Source organism: Oncorhynchus nerka, linkage group LG28 (assembly GCF_034236695.1).
Source record: "Oncorhynchus nerka isolate Pitt River linkage group LG28, Oner_Uvic_2.0, whole genome shotgun sequence".
Taxonomy (NCBI): Eukaryota; Metazoa; Chordata; class Actinopteri; order Salmoniformes; family Salmonidae; genus Oncorhynchus; species Oncorhynchus nerka.
This window is the reverse complement of record NC_088423.1, coordinates 54,433,260-54,456,910: the sequence shown is the minus strand read 5'-3', so window position 1 is coordinate 54,456,910 and position 23,651 is coordinate 54,433,260. Positions and strand designations below refer to the sequence as shown.

The 23,651-nt window shown below is 41.7% G+C and overlaps 1 protein-coding gene across 1 annotated transcript in view; it reads left to right on the top strand.

The window, feature by feature from the left end:
- alk (ALK receptor tyrosine kinase) overlaps positions 1 to 23,651 on the top strand; it is a 768,505-nt gene that overhangs the window by 260,156 nt on the left and 484,698 nt on the right. Inside the window, exon 2 of the mRNA XM_029621021.2 lies at positions 6,662 to 6,772. Coding sequence (XP_029476881.2) covers positions 6,662 to 6,772 — 111 coding nt within the window. The remainder of the gene's footprint in view (positions 1 to 6,661; positions 6,773 to 23,651) is intronic.

Sequence of the window (23,651 nt, the reverse complement as noted above, 5' to 3'; positions counted from 1 at the left end):
GCAAGGTGGGCCATGTTTTTCACCCGTTTTGTTTTCACCCTTTCCTACAGACCAGGCTCCCAGAACGTGAAGGCAGACGCATTGACCCGGCTGTATGACACAGAGGAGCAGGCCATGGATCCTACTCCCAGCGGGAGTTACTGGTTGCCTACCTTGGCTAAGGACGTGAGGGTTTATGTTTCCTGCTGCTCGATGTGTGCCCAGTGCAAGGCTCCTAGGCACCTGCCCATAGATAAGCTACACCCCTTACCCGTTCCACAACGGCCTTGGTCGCACCTGTCGGTGGATTTTCTTACCGGTCTCCCCCCTCACAGAGTAACACTGCGATCCTGGTTGTTGTGGATCGGTTCTCTAAGTCCTGTCGTCTCCTTCCTCTGCCCGGTCTCCCTACGGCTCTATAGACTGCGGAGGCCTTGTAAACGCACATCTCCCGGCACTACGGGGTGCCTGAGGATATAGTGTCTGATCGAGGTCCCCAGTTCACGTCTAGGGTCTGGAAGGCATTCATGGAACGTTTGGGGGTCTCGATCAGCCTTACTTTGGGGTTTCACCCCGAGAGTAATGGGCAGATGGAGAGAGTAAACCAGGATGTGGGCAGGTTTCTATGGTCTTATTGCCAGGACCGGCCGGGGGAGTGGGCTGTGTTCGTGCCCTGGGCCGAGATGGCATAGAACTCGCTTCGCCACTCCTCCACTAACCTCTCTCCGTTCCAGTGCATACTGAGAACGCAGACCGTCACAGTGAGGCCCCGGTATTCGCAACGGGGGACTGGGTCTGGCCCTCGACCCGAAACCTGCCCCTCCGCCTGCCCTGCTGGAAACTGGGTCCGCGGTTAGTGAGGCCATTTAAAGTCCTGAGGAAAGGGAACGAGGTTTGTTATGGGTTACCGTATTAACCCTTCGTTTCATGTATTTCTCTTCAGGCTGGTGGTGGCTGGCCCGCTCCAGGAGTCTGAGGTGTGGGAGGTTCCTCCGCCCCCTCTAGACATCGAGGGGGCCCCGGAGTACTCCGGTCGCTCCACACTGGATTCGAGGCGTCGGGCGAGGGGCCTTCAGTATCTCGTGGAGTGGGAGGGGTACGGTCCGGAGGAAATGTGCTGGGTTCCGGTCGAGGACGTGTTGGACCCTTCAATGCGGCAGGAGTTCCACTGTTGTTTCCTCTCCTTGTTCGGGTAGCTGTCGGCGTCACCGGTCTTCTTGCCATCATCGATCCACTTTTCATTTTCCTTTTGTTTTGTCTTCCCACCTACCTGGTTTTAATACCATCATTACATGTTGTGTATTTAACCCTCTGTTCCCCCCCCCAAGTCCTTGTTCGGAATTGTTTATTGTAAGTTCTTGTGCACGTTATTCTGGTGTGCGACGGGTTTTGTACCATTTTGTATTGATTGTTCTGTTTACGGTGATTTTTATTATTAAACTGCGCTGTTGTAACACAGTTTTTGCTCTCCTGCGCCTGACCTCTCTGCCGCCAGTACGCACCCCTTACAAATGTACATGCTGGCATTTGAGAGGCCCTTTGGAGAGGTATGAAAAGGGAGTGGAAAAGAGGAAAAACTAGTGTACACATAAGAGTGCGTTGGAGTCTCTGCAAGAGCATTTTATACTCCACTATACCTATATACATTTTGCTCAAATATAATCCCTGTGTCTTTAAAGTCAAGCTCAACAAATAAACATAGATTTTTGGGGGTTTGTATAATTTGATTTACACAAAATGACTACCACTTTGAATATGCAAAACATGTTTTATTGTGATACAAACAAGAAATAAGACAAAGAAAACGGATAACTTGAGCGTGCATAACTATTCACCCCCCAAAGTCAATACTTTGTAGAGCCACCTTTTGCAGCAATTACAGCTGCAAGTATCTTGGGTATGTCACTATAAACTTGGCACATCTAGCCACTGGGATTTTTGCCAATTCTTCAAGGCAAAACTGCTCCAGCTCCTTCAAGTAGGATTGGTTCCGCTGGTGTACAGTAATCTTTAAATCATACAACATATTCTCAATTTGATTGAGGTCTGGGCATTGTCTAGGCCATTCTAAGATATTTCAATGTTTGCCCTTAAACCACTCGAGTGTTGCTTTAGCAGTATGCTTAGGGAAATTGTCCTGCTGAAAGGTGAACCTCCGTCCCAGTCTCAAATCTCTGGAAGACTGAAACAGGTTTCCCTCAAGAATTTCCCTGTATTTAGAGTTTTGGTGGGTGGCCTTCTCTTGGCAGGTTTGTTGTGGTGCCATATTCATTCCATTTTTTAATAATGGATTTAATGGTGCTCTGTGGGATGTTCAAAGTTTTGGATATTTTTTTATAACCCAACCCTGATCTGTACTTCTCCAGAACTGTGTCCCTGACTTGTTTGGAGATCTCCTTGGTCTTCATAGTGCCGCTTGCTTGGTGGTGGTGCCGCTTGCTTAGTGGTATTGCAGACTCCGGGGCCTTTCAGAACAGGTGTATATATACTGAGATCATGTGACACTTAGATTGCACACAGGTGGACTTTATTTAACTAGTTATGTGACTTCTGAAGGTAATTGGTTGCACCGGATCTTATTTAGGGGCTTCATAGCAAAGGGGGTGAATACATATGCAATCAACACTTTTCTGTTTTTATCATTTTTAATTTTTTGAAACAAGTAATTTGTTTCATTTTACTTCACCAATTTGGACTATTTTGTGTATATCCAAATAAAAATACATTTAAAGTACAGGTTGCGCTGCACCAAAATAGGAAAAACGACAAGTGGGATGAATATTTTTGCAAGGCACTTTACACTGTGCTCCCTGGCTTATGGAAGTCATGCTTTGTTTAATATCGATCCCCCCTTTAGTGCTCATTTGAAATTATTAAAAGATTTAGGTTTGCCCCTGTACAGTGTATTGCATGAATCATCTCACTCATTACAACTATGAACTATGAAGACAGAAGGGAGAGAGAAAGAACATAAGACAGAAATAAACATAAGGACAGAGGGAGAGAAAGAAAAGCCCTCAGCAGATCTTAGGTACTTCTAATTAACTACTGTCCCATCTCTTTTATAGCATCAGAACATAAATTGGTTCCAAATCAAATTGCTTCCCAGTTTTGAGGGTTTAAACAAAGTCAGGGAAACCGAGGGACCAAACTCATATTTGTGTGAGTGGCATATTTGAAACCCTTGTTGTAGTGCGGCTCTTTCACATTCAAAGTGCTGTAGACAGTGTAGATGAAGGGGAGGAGAGAGGTTACAGAAGGATTTTTAAGCCTTGAGACAATTGAAAAATAGATTGTGTACGTGTGCCATTCAGAGGGTGAATGGGCAACACAAAAGATTTAAGTGCCTTTGAACAGGGTATGGTAGTAGGTGCCAGGCGCACCAGTTTGAGTGTGTCAAGAACTACAAAGCTGTTGTGTTTCTCACGCTCAACAGTTTTCCATGTGTATCAAGAATGGTACAGCACCAAAAAGAAAATCCAGCAAACTTCAATCAACTGTGGGAAGCATTGGAGTCAACATCCCTGTGAGCGCTGTCGTTGGTGGGGGGCTTGAAACATGAATTGGGTATGTGAGCCATAAACAATCGATCCACAGAAACATTGTCAAAGCATGCAGACACACCACGGGATGATCATTACTGGATTACTTATAAATACATATAAAGTGCCCATGTTGATACCAATGCTTCCCACCTGGCACTTACTGGCACCTACTACCATACCCCGTTTAAAGATAATTAAATATTTTGTTTTGCCCATTTACCCTCTGAATGGCACACATAGTATCAAGTTTTAGGGAAGACCCAGAAAAATGTATTACTAGAACAGGGGACAGGCAAAACGACAGGTCAAGGGCAGTCTGTAATCCAGATCAAAGTCCAAAAGGTACAGTACAGCAGGCAGTCTCAGGGTCAGGCAGAATGTTCAAACCCGGGAAAACAGGAACTAGAAACAAACAGGAGCGAGGGGAAAACCGCTGGTAGGCATGACGAACAAAACGAACTGGCAACAGAAAACACCGGTATAAATACACAGAGGATAATGAGGGGAGATGGGAGACACCTGGTGGGGGGTGGAGACAAGCGAAACAGATCAGGGTGTGATACATGCACAATCCATGTCTCAAGGCTAGAAAATCCTTCTTTAACCTATCTGCTACACTACATCTACACTCATTGAAGTGGATTTAACAAGGGATCATAGCTTTCACCTGGATTCACCTGGCCAGTCTATGTCATGGAAAGAGTAGGTGTTCTTAATGTTTTGTGTATTCGAGTGGAGAAGCAACTATGAGAAGCACATATTTACATTTACATTTAACATTACATTTAAGTCATTTAGCAGACGCTCTTATCCAGAGCGACTTACAAATTGGTGCGTTCACCTTATGACATCCAGTGGAACAGCCACTTTACAATAGTGCATCTAAATCTTTTAAGGGGGGGGGTGAGAATATCAACATGGTATACACATATCAATATAGAAATAAGTAAGTTAACAAATACACACATCCATACTGCCAATAACTCACTGCTGGAATCATTATGGTGTCATTATGGATCTACTATAGCAAAACGAGACTTGAAACGCTACAAATGAAGTAGATATCCCACGGTACTCATAGTGAATGCTGTTCTCAGGAGTCTGGAGTGATAGAACTGGGCTAGAAACATTAGAAGCCCTTGATCCCTTAACCTTCACCTCATTGTGATGTTTGGTGTTTTTCCTGCACAAACATACAGTATCAATCTCTATTGCACTCCACACTGCCCATTCCCACCTCGACAAAAGGAACACCTATGTGAGAAAGCTGTTCATTCACTACAGCTCAGCGTTCAACACTATAGTGCCCACGATGCTCATTACTAAGCTAAGTACCCTGGGACTAAACCCCTCCCTCTGCAACTGGATCTTGGACTTCCTGAATGGCCACCCCCACGTGGTAAGGGTAGGTAACAACACGTCTGCCACGCTGATCCTCAACACTGGGGCCCCTCAGGGGTGTGTACTTAGTCCCCTCCTGTACTCCCTGTTTACCCACGACTGCGTGGCCAAACACGACCCAAACACCATCATTAAGTTTGCTGACGGACACAAACAGTGGTAGGCCTGATCACAACAATGAGACAGCCTATAGGGAGGAGGTCAGAGAACTGGCAGTGTGGTGCCAGGACAACAACCTCTCCCTCAATTTGAGCAAGGCGAAGGTGCTGATTGTGGACTACAGGAAAAGGTGGGCCGAACAGGCCCACAATAACACCGACAGGGCTGTAGTGGAGCGGGTCGAGAGTTAAGTTCCTTGGTGTCCACATCACCAATGAACTCTCATGGACAAACCACACCAAGACAGTCGTGAAGAGGGCATGACAAAAACGTTCTCCCCTCGGGAAATGAAAAGATTTGTCATGGGTCCCCAGATCCTCAAAAAGTTCTACAGCTGCACCATCGAGAGCATCCTGACCGGTTGCATCAACGGCTGGTATGACAACTGCTTGGCATCTGACCATAAGGCACTACAGAGGGTTTTCTCTGCTGCCGCACGGCAGGCGGTACCGGAGCATTATAAGTCTAGGACCAAAGGGCTCCTTACCAGCTTCTAACCCCAAGCCATAAGACTGCTGAACAATTAATTCAATGGCCACCGGGCTATTTACATTGACCCACTCCATTTGTTTTGTACACTTCTGCTACTCGCTGTTTATTTTCTATGCATAGTCACTTCACCCCTACCTAGATGTACAAATTACCTCGTCTAACCTGTACCCCCGCACACTGACTCGGTAACGGTACCTGCTGTATATAGCCTCGTTACTGTTATGTTATTGGGTTATTTTTTATTATTTTTTAACTTTAGTTTAATTGGTAAATATGTTCTTAACTCTTCTTGAACTGTACTGTTTGTTAACAGGTTAAGGGCTTGTAAGTAAGCATTTCACAGTAAGAACTACACTTGTTGTAGTCCTTACTGTGTTGTATTCTGTGCATGTGACAAATACAGTTTGATTTGATATCAGTAGATACTTATAGTGGTCCAGATAAAATGTGTAACTTTAAAGAGAAAGTATAAAAATATATGTATTTCAACATTGTTGTAGAGAACAAAGGAATCTAGAGATTTGAGATTAAATTGATGAACAGAAAAACTAATAATTCTACCCACTGTGATCTCCGTTCACAGTGTGTCTGGTGTAAAAACAACAGGCAACAATTTGATCACTTAAATGCTTGAGTCGAGAAAAATGAATGGCACATTGTCAAAGCATGCAGGCACACCACGGGATGATCATTACTGAATTATGTAGAAATACACATAAAAAGTGCCAGAGGTTGCGGACTGGGGTGGTCTAGCGGTCTAAGCCACTGCCTCTGGCCCACTGCTACATTATTTCAGCACATCTCCTCTATCTCTATTCAATCCAATAAACATGAAACATGGGACTGCCCCACTCATTTAAAAATATAAATGTTGGCCCACATGGCCCCTGGGGAATTGGCATTTGATTCCTTGATTAAACTCTTTCAACTATTTATTCAACCCTCTCTCACCTGTCCCCCTCTCATTATGTGTATCTGAATAAACAACGAATACGAACATTGAACATTATTCCGTTCTCCTTTAAAGGAATTACTTGTTTGTTGTGTTGCATTATTGTGACCATGTCTTCTACTCTTTCCTCCAGGGGAGCCGCTGGCAGGTCGATCCGGACTGGGCGTCCCCCGAGGTTACTGGAACTTCTCCTGGATGGCCCAGGATGAGCTGAACTCCCCCAAGGTCATGGCACCGACGTCAGGTGAGAGTCTTGTTATCAGAGCCTCTCAGCTAAACAGACCGGCCCCAACGTCCTTTGGCCAGGAGAGATGGCACTCTCTTTATGTGATGTGACACGTTGCGTCAGCTCTCCATCAACACCCATAAGCGTCTCTGTCTCGTCGCTTTTGCTTTTCACCATCCCCGCCATGCTTTAAAGTTAGCAGCTTCTGGGATGGTCTTTGTTGAGGTCACTGATTTTCCACTGAAATGGGCAAGTGTTACTGAAACAAGTCTTACCTTGTTTCAAGTGTGTCTGATACAGTGAAATACTCTGAAACAAGTTTTACTGAAGTGTAACTGAATTTCAAGTGATACTAAAACCCAAGTGCAAACTATACAGTACATGGGAAGAAACATATGATGAAAGAAGCAAATCAAGAAAGATGACCTTGAGCAAGAGTGGATTTTGTCCAATTACTATTCATTGAATATTTATTAGTCTTGTGTTGTCAAAGAAAATTAGCAATTCTTTTGAAAACTGGTCTTTCATGAAACTTGGCTGATGTCAAGACTACACAGTAATGCCAAAGTAATGAAACTTCATTAAATGTCCATTCTTTCCAAATCTTATTTAAAATGATCCAGGCATTAAGAAGTAATCTTGCGAGTGCTTGTTTATTTCTGTATGCTAAATCATTAAGTCCATTGGAGCTGCAAGGCAACACAAGGAACGATATTACATATTTAATAAACATAGAATCCAAACATACAGTAAGTCAACTAATTGCTTTCTCTCAGGACTTTAGGCCTCTGCGGCATCAATAATTGTCTACATCAAAGATATACATTTATTTTAAATGACTAAGACTATTTTATATTGTTTCTGACCAGTGAAATGCAACTGCAATTTGAGGAATGTGTGTGAGGCAGACAAATCCTTGCTACCTACATATCATGTGTGGTGTTCAAAGCCATTTTAGATACAAAAACCTATGTGTTTTCATTTATTGAGGTATTAGCTACAGTTATTGAGTTGAGTATATACACTGCCTTTCGGAAAGTCTTCAGACCCCTTGACTTTTTTCACATATTGTTACATTAAAGCTTTATTCTAAAATGGATTAAATAAAAAGAAGTTACTCAGCAGTCTACACATAATACCCCATAATGACATAAGTACCTAGACCCTTTGCTATGAGATTCGAAGTTGAGATCAGGTGCATCCTGTTTCCATTGATCATCCTTGAGATATTTCTACAACTTGATTGGAGTCCACTTGTGGTAAATTAAATTGATTGGACATGATTTAGAAAGACACAAACCCAGTTGACAGTGCATGTCAGAGCAAAAACCAAGCCATGAGGTTGCTGGAAATGTCCGTAGAGCCTTGAAACAGCATTTTCGGAGCAAAACATTCCTGCAGAATTGAAGGTCCCCAAGAACACAGTGGCCTCCATCATTCTTAAATGTAACCACCAAGACTCTTCCTAGAGCTGGCCTCCCATCAGGTTCTTGGTCAGGGAGGTGACCAAATACCCTATGGTCACTCTGACAGAGCTCTAGAGTTCCTCTGTGGAGATGGGAGAACCTTCCAGAAGGACAACCATTTCTGCAGCATGACACCATATCAGGCCTTTATGGTAGAGTGGCAAGACGGAAGCCAGTCCTCAGTAAAAGGCACATGACAGCCGCTTGGAGTTTGCCAAAAGACCCATAAAGACTCTCAGACCATGAGAAACAAGATTATCTGGTTTGATGAAACCAAGATTGAACTCTTTGGCCTGAATGCCAAGCATCATGTCTGGAGGAAAGCTGGCGTCATCCCTATGGTGAAGCACGGTGGTGGCAGCATCATGCTGTGGGGATGTTTTTCGGCGGCAGGGACTAGGAGACTAGTTAGGCTCAAGGCAAAGATGAATGGGCAAAGTACAGAGAGATCCTTGATGAAAACCTGCTCCAGAGCACTCAGGTCCTCAGACTGGGCGAAGGTTCACCTTCCAACAGGACAACGACCCTAAGCACACAGCCAAGACAACGCATGAGTGGCTTCGGGACAAGTCTCTGAATGTCCTTGAGTGGCCAAGCCAGAGCCTGGACTTGAACTCGATCAAACATCTCTGGAGAGACCTGAAAATAGCTGTGCAGCAAAGCTCCCCATCCATCCTGACAGAGCTTGAGAGGATTTGCAGAGAAGAATGGGAGAAACTCCCCAAATGCATGTGCACCAAGCTTGTATTATCATACCCAAGAAGACTCAAGGCTGTAATTGCTGCCAAAGGTGCTTCAACAAAGAACTGGGTAAAGGGTCTGAATACTTCTGTAATACTTTTATTTTATTTTTTATAAATTAGCAAAAACTGTTTTTACTTTGACATTATGGGGTATTGTGTGTAGATTAGGGCTGTTGCGGTGACCGTATTACTGCCACACCGGCTGTCACGAGTCATGAACGCCGTCAATTCCACGTGACTGTTTAGTCATGGTAATTAGACTTCTCCAAGCTCTGATGCTGCTGATAGTCATTAGTAGCCTATCAAATCTGCTGACTGCCTGATAAACAAACGTACAGTCAATTACACAATAACAACGTCTATATACAGTGTGTGCAAATGTATAAGATTAACTTCTCTAGGGTAGGGGTCAGCATTTGGAATTTTGGATGAAAAGCATGCCCAAATTAAACTGCCTTCGACTCAGGCCCAGAAGATAGGATATGCATACAATTAGTAGATTTGGATAGAAAACACTCTAAAGTTTCCAAGAACTGTTAAAACAACGTCTGTGAGTATAACAGAACTGATTTGGCAGGTGAAAACCTGAGAGAAATCCATTCAGGAATTAGGATTTTTGTTGTTGTTGTCGTTTTCTATTCAATGCCATGACAGTATCCATTGACTTAGGACTCAAATTGCAGTTCCTATGCATTCCACTAGATGTCAACAGTCTTTAGAAATAGTTTCAGGCTTGTATTCTGAAAAAATAGGGAGTAAGAGCAGTCAGAATGAGTGAAACACTGCCGTATCACAGAGCTTTTTCATGCGCACGACCGAGAGAGTGCCTTTATTGTTTACCTTTTATATTGACAACGTTATAGTCTGGTTGAAATATTATCGATTATTTAGGCTAAAACAACCTGAAGATTAAATACAAAGATCGTTTGACATGTTTCTATGAACTTTACGGATACAATTTGGATTTTTTTGTCTGCCTGTTGTGACTGCATTTGAGCCTGTGGATTACTGAAGAAAACATGCGAACAAAACGGAGGTTATCAGATATAAAGAGAGACTTTCTCGAACAAAAGGAACATTTATTGAATAAATTAATGTCTTCTGAGTGCAAACATGTGAAGATCATCAAAGGTAAGTGATTAATTTAATCTCTATTTCTGACTTGTGTAACTCTCTACTTGGCTGGTTACTGTTTGTACTGATTTGTCTGCTGGGCTATGTTCTCAAATAACTGTAAGGTATGCTTTCGCCGTGAAATCTGACACCATGATTGGATTCACAAGAAGTTAATCTTTTAACCTATGTAAAAAAAATTGTATCTTTTCTGAATTTTTAAAATGAGTATTTCTGTATTTGAATTTGGCGCTCTGCAATCTCACTGGATGTTGGCCAGGTGGGATGCATCCCACATACCCTAGAGAGGTTAACCTCTTACCTCTACCTGGGACGCTTGCGTCCCAACTAGAGCTCTGGAAATGCAATTGTGCTACGCTAAATGCTAATAGTATTAGTTAAAACTCAAAAGTTCATTAAAATACACATGCAGGGTATCAAATTAAAGCTACACTCGTTGTGAATCCAGGCAACAAGTCAGATTTTTAAAATGCTTTTCGGCGACAGCATGAGAAGCTATTATCTGATAGCATGCACCAATACACTACAACAGAAAAGCACAGCAGGGGACGTAAACAAAATAATTAGCATTTCGGCGTTACACAAACCGCACAATAAAATAGAAAACAGTCATTACCTTTCACCATCTTCTTTGTTGGCACTCCTAGATGTCCCATAAACACTATTGGGTCTTTATTTCGATTAAATCGGGCCATATAAAGCCAAGATATCGTTATATGTAGACTGTGTGATAAACGAAAAAAACAGCGATTTCACAACGTAACGTCATTTTTTAAAATTCAAAAAGTAGACGATAAACTTTCACAAAACACTTCGAAATACATTTGTAATGCTACTTTAGGTATTAGTAAACGTTAATAAGCGATAAAAATCATCCGTAGGCGATGTACATATCATTAGCTGTCGTCTTGGAAAAAATTTCAGGAGAGAGCTCTTCCGGAATGATCTGGGCGGAGACCGGAGGTACGTCGTGCCCCTCTTTCGGTTCAACCAAGAATCAAAGAGGATTAAATTCACAAGATACTCGACTGCATGGGGATGCTGTGGGAGTTGAATGCTCGGTCTTATCTAATTCGGCTCACTGTTAACAATTGCTGGAAGTGGCGCAAGGATATTTATTTCTACTTTTTTATTTCAACTAGTTAACTTCTTGCTCCTACCCTCTACTTTTTTGAACATTTTGTTAAAAATCGCGCAACATTTCAGCGCCCTGCTACTCATGCCAGGAATATAGTACGTCAATATGGTTAGAATGTGTGTATAGGAAACCCTCGGACGTTTTTAAAACTGGTTAAATCACGACTGTGGCTATTACATAACGTGCGTTACATCGGAAAGCGCAGGAAAACCTGATCACAGAAAATGGAAATAAATATCCTTGCGCCACTTCCAGCAATTGTTAACAGTGAGCCGAATTAGATAAGACCGAGCATTCAACTCCCACAGCATCCCCATGTAGTCGAGTATCTTGTGAATTTAATCCTCTTTGATTCTTGGTTGAACCGAAAGAGGGGCACGACGTACCTCCGGTCTCCGCCCAGATCATTCCGGAAGAGCTCTCTCCTGAAATTTTTTCCAAGAAGACAGCTAATGATATGTACATCGCCTACGGATGAATTTTATCGCTTATTAACGTTTACTAATACCTAAAGTAGCATTACAAACGTATTTCCGTCTACTTTTTGAATTTTAAAAATGACGTTACGTTGTGAAATCGCTGTTTTTTTCGTTTATCACACAGTCTACATATAACGATATCTTGGCTTTATATGGCCCGATTTAATCGAAATAAAGACCCAATAGTGTTTATGGGACATCTAGGAGTGCCAACAAAGAAGATGGTGAAAGGTAATGACTGTTTTCTATTTTATTGTGCGGTTTGTGTAACGCCGAAATGCTAATTATTTTGTTTACGTCCCCTGCTGTGCTTTTCTGTTGTAGTGTATTGGTGCATGCTATCAGATAATAGCTTCTCATGCTGTCGCCGAAAAGCATTTTAAAAATCTGACTTGTTGCCTGGATTCACAACGAGTGTAGCTTTAATTTGATACCCTGCATGTGTATTTTAATGAACTTTTGAGTTTTAACTAATACTATTAGCATTTAGCGTAGCACATTTGCATTTCCAGAGCTCTAGTTGGGACGCAAGCGTCCCAGGTAGAGGTAAGAGGTTAAGGAAGTAAGTCAATAAATAGGCAATAGTGGCAAAATTACAATTTAGCAATTAAACACTGGAGTATTAGATGTGCAGACGATGAATGTGCAAATAGAGATACTGGGGTGCAAAGGAACAAAAAAAGATACAAATATGGGGATGAGGTAGTTGGGTGTGCAATGATCGGTAAGCTGCTCTGACAGCTGATGCTTAAAGTTAGTGAGGGAGATATAAGACTCCAGCTTCAGTGATTTTTGAAATTTCTTCCAGTCATTGGCAGTGGAGAACTGGAAGGAAAGGCGGCCAAAATAGGAGTTGGCTTTGGGGATGACCAGTGAAATATACCTGCTGGAGCACGTGCTATGGGTGGGTGCTGCTATGGTGACAAGTGAGCTGAGATAAGGCAGGGCTTTACCTAGCAAGGACATAGATGACCTGGAGCCAATGGGTTTGGTGACAAATATGAAGCGAGGGCCAGCCAACGAGAACATACAGGTCGCAGTGGAGGGTAGTATATGGGGCTTTGGTGACAAAATGGATGGCACTGTGGTAGACAACATCCAATTTGCTGAGTAGAGTGTTGGAGGCTATTTTGTAAAGGACATTGCCGAAGTCAAGGATTTGTAAGATAGTCAGTTTTACGAGGGTATGTTTGGCAGCATGAGTGAAATAGGAAGCCTTTTCTAGATTTCATTCTGGATGGGCAATGCTTAATGTGAGTCTAGAAGGAGAAGTGTATAATCTAACGAGACACCTAGGTATTTGTAGTTGTCCACATATTCTAAGTCAGAACTGTCCAGAGTAGTGATGCTAGACGGGCGGGTGGGTGCGGGCAGCGATTGGTTGCATTTAGTTTTATTTGCATTTAAGAGCAGTTGGAGGCCACGGAAGGAGAGTTGTATGGCATTGAGGCTGGTCTGGAGGTTTGTTAAAACCACTTAAGCCTACCCCCTACTTTTTCGAACATTCTGTTAAAAATCGCGCAACATTTCAGCGTCCTGCTACTCATGCCAGGAATATAGTATATGCATATGATTAGTATATGTGGATAGAAAACACTCTGACGTTTCTAAAACTGGTTAAATCACGGCTGTGACTATAACATAACGTGTGTTTCATCGAAAAGCGGAAGAAAAACTGATCACCAAAATCTGGAAAATATATCAATGCGCCACTTGCATGTATTGTCTATTGGAAAGCAAATTACATGGGGCTGAGATTGCAAGTCCTACAGCTTCCACACGATGTCGCCAGTCTTGTCAATTGCCTGGGCTTTGTTTCTTGGTCAAACGAGCCCATTCCTTCCGGTCTCCGAGAGGATGTTTTGGAGGAGAAATTTCCGAACATGATTTCAAGACGTGGAGCTATTGAATACACATCACCCCGTGATCAATTTGATAGATTATTAACATTTACTAATACCTAAAGTTGGATTACAAAAGTATTTCGAAGTGTTTTGTGAAAGTTTATCGTCGACATTTTTAATTAAAAAAAATGACGTTCCGTTTTAAAACGCTGTTTTTTCCTGGATCACACACTTTCCATGGATCGATATTTAGGGTATATATGGCCGATTTAATCGAAAAAAAAAGACCCAATAGTGATGTTTATGGGACATCTAGGAGTGCCAACAAAGAAGATCGTCAAAGGTAATGTAATGTTTTATATTTTATTTCTGCCTTTTGTGTAGCGCCGGCTATGCTAATTTAAAAATCTGACTTGTTGGCTGGATTCACAACGAGTGTAGCTTTAATTCAGTACCCTGCATGTGTGTTTTAATGAACGTTTGAGTTTTAACGAGTGCTATTAGCATTTAGCGTAGCGCATTTGCATTTCCAGATGGCTAGATGAGACGCCTGGTGGACTTAACAGGTTAACACAGTGTCCAAAGAACGCCCAGCAGTATACAGATTGATGTCATCTGCATAGAGGTGGATCAGAGAATCACCAGCAGCAAGAGCTACATCATTGATATATACCGAGAAAAGAGTCAGCCCAAGAATTGAACACTGTGGCTCCACCATAGAGACTGCCAGATGTCCGGACAACAGGCCCTCCGATTTGACACAATGAACTCTATCTGAGAAGTAGTTGGTGAACCAGGCGAGGCAGCCATTTGAGAAACCAAGGCGGTTGAGTCTGCCGATAAGAATGTGGTTGTTGACAGGGTTGAATGCCTTGGCCAGGTCGATGAAGACGGCTGCACAGTATTGTCTTTTATCGATGGCGATAATGATATCGTTTAGGACCTTGAGCATGGCTGAGGTGCACACATGACCAGCTCGGAAACCAGATTGCATAGCGGAGAAGGTACAGTGAGATTCTAAATGGTCGGTGATCTGTTTGATAACTTGGTTTTCAAAGACTTTAGAAAGGCAGGGTAGGATAGATATATAGTTCTGTAACAGTTTGAGTACAGAATGTCTCCCCCTTTGAAGAGGGGGATGACTGCGGCAGCTTTCCAATCTTTAGCAATCTCAGAAGATACGAAAGAGTGGTTGAACAGGCTAGTAATAGGGGTTGCAACATTTGCGGTGGATCATTTTAGAAAGAGAGGGTCCAGATTGTCTTGCCCAGCTGATTTGTAGTGGTCCAGATTTTGCAGCTCTTTCAGAACATCAGCTATCTGGATTTGGATGAGGGAGAAATGGGGAGGCTTGGGCAAGTTGCTGTAGGGCGTGCAGAGCTGTTGGGTAGGGGTAACCAGATGGAAGCATGGCCAGCCGTAGAAAAATGCTTATTGAAATTCTCGATTATCGTAGATTTATCGGTGGTGACAGTGTTTCCTAGCCTCAGTGCAGTGGGCAGCTGGGAGGAGGTGCTCTTATTCTCCATGGACTTTACAGTGTCCCAGAACATTTGGAGTGTGTGCTGCAGGACGCAAATTTCTGTTTGAAAAAGCTAGCCTTTGCTTACCTAACCGCCTGTGTATATTGGTTCCTAACTTCCCTGAAAAGTTGCATATCGCGGGGGCTATTCGATGCTAATGCAGTACGCCACAGGATGTTTTTGTGCTGGTCAAGGGATGTCAAGTCTGGAGTGAACCAAGGGCTATGTCTGTTCTTAGTTCCACATTTTTTGAATATGGCATGCTTATTTAAGATGGTGAGGAAAGAACTTTTAAAGAATAAACAGGCATCCTCTACTGATGGGATGAGGTCAATATCCTTCCAGGACACCCTTTTGTCCCTCTGATCAATCTGACATCAATGCAAATGTAATTGAAAATCTAATCAAACACTCCATGATCTCATGTTGCACAACATTCCTATAGGCTATGTAATTGCGCAAGAAAACAGAGTGATGGCCTCTATTAAAATGAGGAGGATCCCATCAGCTTTCAATAGGCTAGGTCTACTATATTTTTTTCTCAACTTACCTAATATTAAAACCTGTTATGGCAAGCGAAAACACAACATAACATTTTTACAGCGAAAACACAACATATATTTATGTTAGACCACCACCAAATAAAAAATAAAAACACAGCCATTTTTCCCAGCCAAAGATAGTTACAAAAGCAGGATTAGAGATAAAATGAATCACTAACCTTTTGAAATCTTCATCAGATGACACTCATATGACATGTTACACAATACATTTATGTTTTGTTCGATAATATTCATATCCACAAATCTCGGTTTACATTGACGCCATGTTCAGAAATGCCTCCAAAATATCTGGAGGAATTATAGAAAGCTATGCCAGATAACATAAATACTCATCATAAACTTTGACTAAAGATACATGTTCTACATATAATTAAAGATACACTGGTTCTTAATGAAACCGCTGTCAGATTTTTTTTTAACGTTACGAAAAAAGCCTACCATGCAATAATCTGAGACAGCACTCAGACGTAAATATATTTCTCCGCCATGTTGGAGTCAACAGAAATACGAAATGACATCATAAATATTCCCTTACCTTTGATGATCTTTCATCAGAATGCAGTGCAAGGAGTCCTAGTTCCACAATAAATTGTTGTTTTGTTCCATAATGTCCAATACTAGTGTCCAATTAGCTGCATTTGCTAGCACTTTCAGCTCACGTGCCCAAAAGCTGACGCTGGTCCAGGAGAACTCGGACGAAAATTTCTAAAATATATATTCCAGGTCGAATAAACTGGTCAAACTAAGTAGAGAATCAATCTTCAGGATGTTATTTTCATATATATCCAATAACGTTCCAACCGGATCATACTTTTTCATCTGCAGCCAAATGGAACGACGGTGACAACAGACAAATGCGCCACAGGGAAATTGCATTCTGCCAAGACAGTGACTATTTCCCCTCCCATTCGATCAAAGTTCACACCAGAGGCTCCATTCCACATTCTACTGAATGAGGACATCTAGTGGAAGGCGTAGGAAGTGCTAACATATCCATATGTTATTTGGAAGGGAAGGGGCGATGATGTCAAATTTGACCCACATTCAGAATTTCACTTCCTGTTTGGAAGATTGCCTGCCCTATGAGTTCTGTTATACTCACAGACATAATTCAAACAGTTTTAGAAACTTCCGAGTGTTTTCTATCCAATAGTAATACTAATATGCATATATTAGCAATCTAGGACAAAGTAGGATGCAGTTCACTATGGGCACGCAATTCATCCAAAGTGAAAATACTGCCCCCTATCCCCAACAAGTTATTAAGTACATCGCTTCTCTTTACAACAGAAGTATAGCCTACCTGGCTGGCATGAAAATGAACCATGGGAAAAGTGTTCTCCATTCACTATTTAAGTGCATAGATGACATGTATCCCCCCCTCTTTCGATACAGGTGCATGATCATGGTCCATTCTAAATAAATAAAAAATGCACATATATATTATTTAGTATATGTAAAGATAAGATTAAATAAAGAATAGTCTGATGACAATATTAGCCTATCCCTTGTCAATTATATATATTTCACTTGTGAATGATGCCCAGCTGGTGCAGTAAGGCAAGAAACAGCGCATTCCGTTTTTTTGCAACTTTTTTCAAATCATAGTCGCGCAACTCATGTAGCCTAGCCCATGGGCCTATAAGGTTTGTATCACAACTAAAGTGGCCAAATGACTTCTTCAAATTAAGCACATGAATCCCCTTTACAACCGGTGTAAAGCCTCACTGGCATTCATAGGTGGCGCTTGAGTTTCAAGTTTGGGGAAGATAATTTTGACCATTAAACGGCACCTTTCTAATGCATTATATGCATAATCATATTTGCGGTCACTTTTGAAAATGGTGTTTTCCCACTAATTGATTGCATTTTGGAACATCTGCCATTCATAGCCTACTGCGCATTGCTGCACACACTGCATAGTGTGCCAAGTCTAGGTCCAAAAGGCTTAAGTGTCATGTGTGCTCCCTCTCCGGCCTCTAGGTCGTCAGCCTGCTCGTTAGGGCACACACCTGTCACTAGCGGTACGTGCATAATGATACTCACCTGGACTAAATCACCTCCTTGTTTACCTGCCCTTTATGTCACTCCCTTTGGTTTCTTCGTCATTGTTTCATGTCGTATTTACTCCCTGAACTTGCTTCCTGACTCTCAGAGTACATCGTTACAAGAAGATTCCTGAACAGCTAACCAAATGGCTACCCAGACTATTTGCATTGCCCCGCCCCCCAATTTTACACTGCTGCTGTTCTCTGTTTATTATCTATGCATAGTCACTTTACCTCTACCAACATGTACATATTTCCTCAATTATCTCGACTAACCTGTGCCCCCACACAGAGGTGGGACCAAGTCACAGTAACTCTCACGTCTTAGCACTCAAGTCCCAAGTCAAGACAGGCAATTCCGAGTCAAGTCTCAAGTCAAGACCGACAAGTATCAAGTCCAGTCTGAAGTCCTAAACAAGACATCATGTGCTCTTCATCAAATGTAATACCATTTCATATTTTTAACCAGAGTAATAGTTAGTATATTACATTTACACAAATCATGAATGCTTTAAAAAAATAGATGTATTACTGTCCAAATAAACTTTATTTTTCCATGGGTAGCCATTAGAAAGACCCCCCCAATAGCAATCAACTATCGAGGATCGCTATGGGGCGCAATGGAGCGATGTAGGCTTATACACAATCGCCCAACCTTAACACACCCAGTGTGTGTGGTTACAGTAGGCGAACATATGTCAATGGCTTTAGGAACAGAGGTAACATCAGGCAGGATTTAGGCTACCAATTGCCTAGTCAGTTGAGGCTCAATCTTGGGTGTAATGATCACGTTTCCGCACTGACTGACTGTGTGGAGGCTCATTGATTTAACGTTACGTTAGCCAACATGCTACACTGGCAAAGTTATGAATGATATAGCTGTCGGCTATATTAGCCACGACTTACCGTTCTTTGTGCCGCTTTAAATGTCGAACAAAGTTGGAAGTTGTTGCGCCTCCGTCTGTCATTTTCTTCCCGCATGTTTTGCAAGTTGCAATCCATTTTTTGTTGATACAGCGTAGTCTTTATATCCGAAAATAATAATTTGGGGTATCATCTTTCCAAGGGCTCCATCTGAATTCACTCGGAAATGTTCCACTGCTCTGCCACGTGCAACTTTTTCTCAGCTGGCACAATTTGATTGGCTGCTGTCCGATTAACACTGTAATCCGTTAAAGTAAGAGTTGATGCTGCACACTTTTTTTAATAGCGTAATTTTTTATATATGGGCTTGGGGAGGGTATCAAGTCAGCTCAAGTCCAAGTAAAGTCACGAGTCATTGGTGTTAAAGTCAAAGTCGAGTTGCAAGTCATCATATTTGTGACTTGAGTCTGACTCAAGTCCAAGTCATGTGACTCGAGTCCACACCTCTGCCCCATGCACATTGACTACGTACTGGTACATGCTGCTAATAGCCCCGTTTATGTTATTTTATTTTTGTTCTTTAATTATTTGTCATTTTTCTATTCTATTTATTTATTGTTTACTTCAGGTTATTACATTCTTAGCACTTAATTTTTCTTAAAACTGCATTGTTGGTTAAGGGCTTGTAAGTAAGCACTTCACTGTAAGGTATTCGGTGCATGTGACAAATACATTTTGATTTGAAATAACATTTAGTTTATCAACATTTTAAGCTAAACGTTCTTATCTGTTGCATCAGCCTCATTGCGTTTAAAGGTTGTTTTGATGCTAGTGGTTGTATATGTTAGGGATGTATCGTATCCCAGATGATTTTGGAAATATTTATTGACGCACAGATGGACAAGTTGACCAATAGAATAGGTCAACTTTTGTCCTATGGGGGATAGTTCATGGATAATGACTAGTGCTTTTGCTGTTCGTTACAGTGGCTTGCGAAAATATTCACAATTTAAATACATTTAAATTACAGGTTGTAATGCAACAAAATAAGAAAAACGCCAAGGAGGATGAATACTTTTGCAAGGCACTGTAAGGCCTACTCATCTCGTTGGCTGATTAAAAGTAAATGTAGACAGTTTTACCAACTGCTTCAATATGCGCCTCGGAATTCTATAAGTTGCATCCACAGATGTGTCTGCCTGTGAAAAGGACCCGATCAAGTGATGGGCATTGGCTAATAAGAACTGAGATATCTGAGAGAGCCATGTGAGTGAGAGGTTCTTTGGAGCACATAGAAGGAAGAAGGAAATTATAATTACTCTATTCAGCCCAAGGGCACAACGACCACTGGCCGCAAAAGGCATTGATTTTTTGGGGGTGCATTATGGCCACGAAGTGAAATTCGAGGCATTATCAAGTGCTTGTCAAATTGTGAATGAGATACTAATGAAGTGTGTACAGCCTGAGCAAAAAAACAAAACAGAGCTCATATGCATTTCAAACAACTTTTTTCAAATCATCATTAGAATCGCATCATGCAGCCGTTCAATGTATTAAAAAAATCTAAACATATAGCCCAAAGTTACATTAATAACTCTAAATTAAGCATATAGAACACATGCATGGGCGCACTCCCTCAAATCATTTGGAGAAAATATTTATATTTTATTCAGCTTTGTTCAATTGTATTCTTCATACTGTAAAATAATGCCATGGAATTCTAAGCAAATCTTGTCTGCTAAATGAACAAGTGTACCCCACAGCCATTTGGCATAGCTTCATCAGAATATTCTATTATTTTCTTCTGAAATAGACTACATTTTCTTCATATCATGCTTCTTTAGACCGGTCTAAAATAAATAATGGCTTCAATGTGAGCGTGTAGGTTTATCCCATGTGTAACTATGTGTTGTTTGTGACGCACTGCTTTACTCTATCTTGGCCAGGTAGCAGTTGTAAATAAGAACTTGTTCTCAACTGGCCTACCTGGTTAGATAAAGGTGAAATAAAAAATGTAAAATTAATACAAATATTACATATATTTATTAGACTGTTTTAAATGTAGATGTTCCATGGGTCTGCATCAGTGGCTTTTAGGTGCGGAAGCCAGTAGATGCTAAATGTGTTTATGTTAATTAATTCGCCAAGTGGTTCTGGCGAGGCCCAGTACACAAGTCCAAGTGAGTATCACGTCAGCACCTTAAGCAGGTCGAACATACAGTTAAAATTACAGAGGAGAAAAGTTTAACAAGCCTTCTCGGAGCAGGCCCTTATATCCCAATCACATACAGTGCCTTGCGAAAGTATTCGGCCCCCTTGAACTTTGCGACCTTTTGCCACATTTCCGGCTTCAAACAAAGATATAAAACTGTATTTTTTTGTGAAGAATCAACAACAAGTGGGACACAATCCTGAAGTGGAACGACATTTATTGGATATTTCAAACTTTTTTAACAAATCAAAAACTGAAAAATTGGGCGTGCAAAATTATTCAGCCCCCTTAAGTTAATACTTTGTAGCGCCACCTTTTGCTGCGATTACAGCTGTAAGTCGCTTGGGGTATGTCTCTATCAGTTTTGCACATCGAGAGACTGAATTTTTTTCCCATTCCTCCTTGCAAAACAGCTCGAGCTCAGTGAGGTTGGATGGAGAGCATTTGTGAACAGCAGTTTTCAGTTCTTTCCACAGATTCTCGATTGGATTCAGGTCTGGACTTTGACTTGGCCATTCTAACACCTGGATATGTTTATTTTTGAACCATTCCATTGTAGATTTTGCTTTATATTTTGGATCATTGTCTTGTTGGAAGACAAATCTCCGTCCCAGTCTCAGGTCTTTTGCAGACTCCATCAGGTTTTCTTCCAGAATGGTCCTGTATTTGGCTCCATCCATCTTCCCATCAATTTTAACCATCTTCCCTGTCCCTGCTGAAGAAAAGCAGGCCCAAACCATGATGCTGCCACCACCATGTTTGACAGTGGGGATGGTGTGTTCAGGGTGATTGCTGTGTTGCTTTTACGCCAAACATAACGTTTTGCATTGTTGCCAAAAAGTTCAATTTTGGTTTCATCTGACCAGAGCACCTTCTTCCACATGTTTGGTGTGTCTCCCAGGTGGCTTGTGGCAAACTTTAAAGAACACTTTTTATGGATATCTTTAAGAAATGGCTTTCTTCTTTGCCACTCTTCCATAAAGGCCAGATTTGTGCAATATACGACTGATTGTTGTTCTATGGACAGAGTCTCCCACCTCAGCTGTAGATCTCTGCAGTTCATCCAGAGTGATCATGGGCCTCTTGGCTGCATCTCTGATCAGTCTTCTCCTTGTATGAGCTGAAAGTTTAGAGGGACGGCCAGGTCTTGGTAGATTTGCAGTGGTCTGATACTCCTTCCATTTCAATATTATCGCTTGCACAGTGCTCCTTGGGATGTTTAAAGCTTGGGAAATCTTTTTGTATCCAAATCCGGCTTTAAACTTCTTCACAACAGTATCTCGGACCTGCCTGGTGTGTTCCTTGTTCTTCATGATGCTCTCTGCGCTTTTAACGGACCTCTGAGACTATCACAGTGCAGGTGCATTTATACGGAGACTTGATTACACACAGGTGGATTGTATTTATCATCATTAGTCATTTAGGTCAACATTGGATCATTCAGAGATCCTCACTGAACTTCTGGAGAGAGTTTGCTGCACTGAAAGTAAAGGGGCTGAATAATTTTGCACGCCCAATTTTTCAGTTTTTGATTTGTTAAAAAAGTTTGAAATATCCAATAAATGTCGTTCCACTTCCTGATCGTGTCCCACTTGTTGTTGATTCTTCACAAAAAAATACAGTTTTATATCTTTATGTTTGAAGCCTGAAATGTGGCAAAAGGTCGAAAAGTTCAAGGGGGCCGAATACTTTCGCAAGGCACTGTATGTTCTGTAAACACATAACAAAATGCATAACACTAGGCAGTGAATCACACAGTCTGACAGAATACAATAACATAACGTGTCCTCTGTCCTTGTACCTCCAGTCTGTCGTCAATCACTATCAGAAGATATGAGAACAATCCATCTGTGTTGTTCAGAATGGGCTTCCGGGGCTTCAGCCCCAAATGTTTTCGGTCCAGCCCCGTAACTTTCAATGGTCGAAGAATTGTGAAATTGCAGGCTGTAAAAACCCCCAGCTCCAGTGTACTTTAGGACCATGCAGACACTTCGGTACAGGTGGGCTGGCCTTTGACTCTGCACCCAATAATTTTTAAAGTCATTGTGGCATGTTGAATTTGTTTTGGTCCTATGAATTTGGCTCTAAGGTGTGAACGGTTTGGACTATAAGCTATTATGGCCCCATTAATGATTGGCAGGCCAGTTGTCAAAAACGGGTCATTGATGTACTGAGAAAAATGTCAACCCTGTGGCACTCATCTTTTCCCATTGACTGCAATGCATTGAAAAAAACATAAACCCTGCGAAACGCATCTTTTCCCATTGTCTGCAATGTACTGAGAAGAACATCAGCTACCGTGACATTTGATCTTTTTGCAAAAATATACCCGGATGACGTTTTCCTATATCATGTTGTCAACCCGTACTAATGTGTCTCAAACAGAACACAGGGAATCATGTGTATTACAGAAAGAGGAGACATAAATATACTAATCATTGTGTTAATTACTCCTAACTGAATAGAAATGCATTCGTCTTAAATATTCCCATTACATCAGGATTCAGAATACTTTACACACAAGAAAAAAAGGAGCATATCTCAAGTTTTTGTAATGCTAAAATGCTAAAAAAAAAGTCCCTCCTGGCAGTCCTCAAGAGGTCAGAGGTGGTTTTGTAAGCGATAATTCAGAGCCGTGCTGGCACCAAACTGTCACTGTGGACTGTTTATGAAAGCTCTTCACTCCCTGTGATTCCTGGCAACTTAGGCTTGACTGCCTGTGACGGGTAGCTTTGAGGCAACGTAATTGTTGTCACTTTGTACGACGGGTCTCCATGTTAATTTAGAGGGAAATGGCCCGTTTGTCCCGACATAAGCACTGCCTGTGCTTGTGTTGCGTCTCGTCCAGTGACACCCCCCCCACTTGCCCCGCAAAAAGGGGGA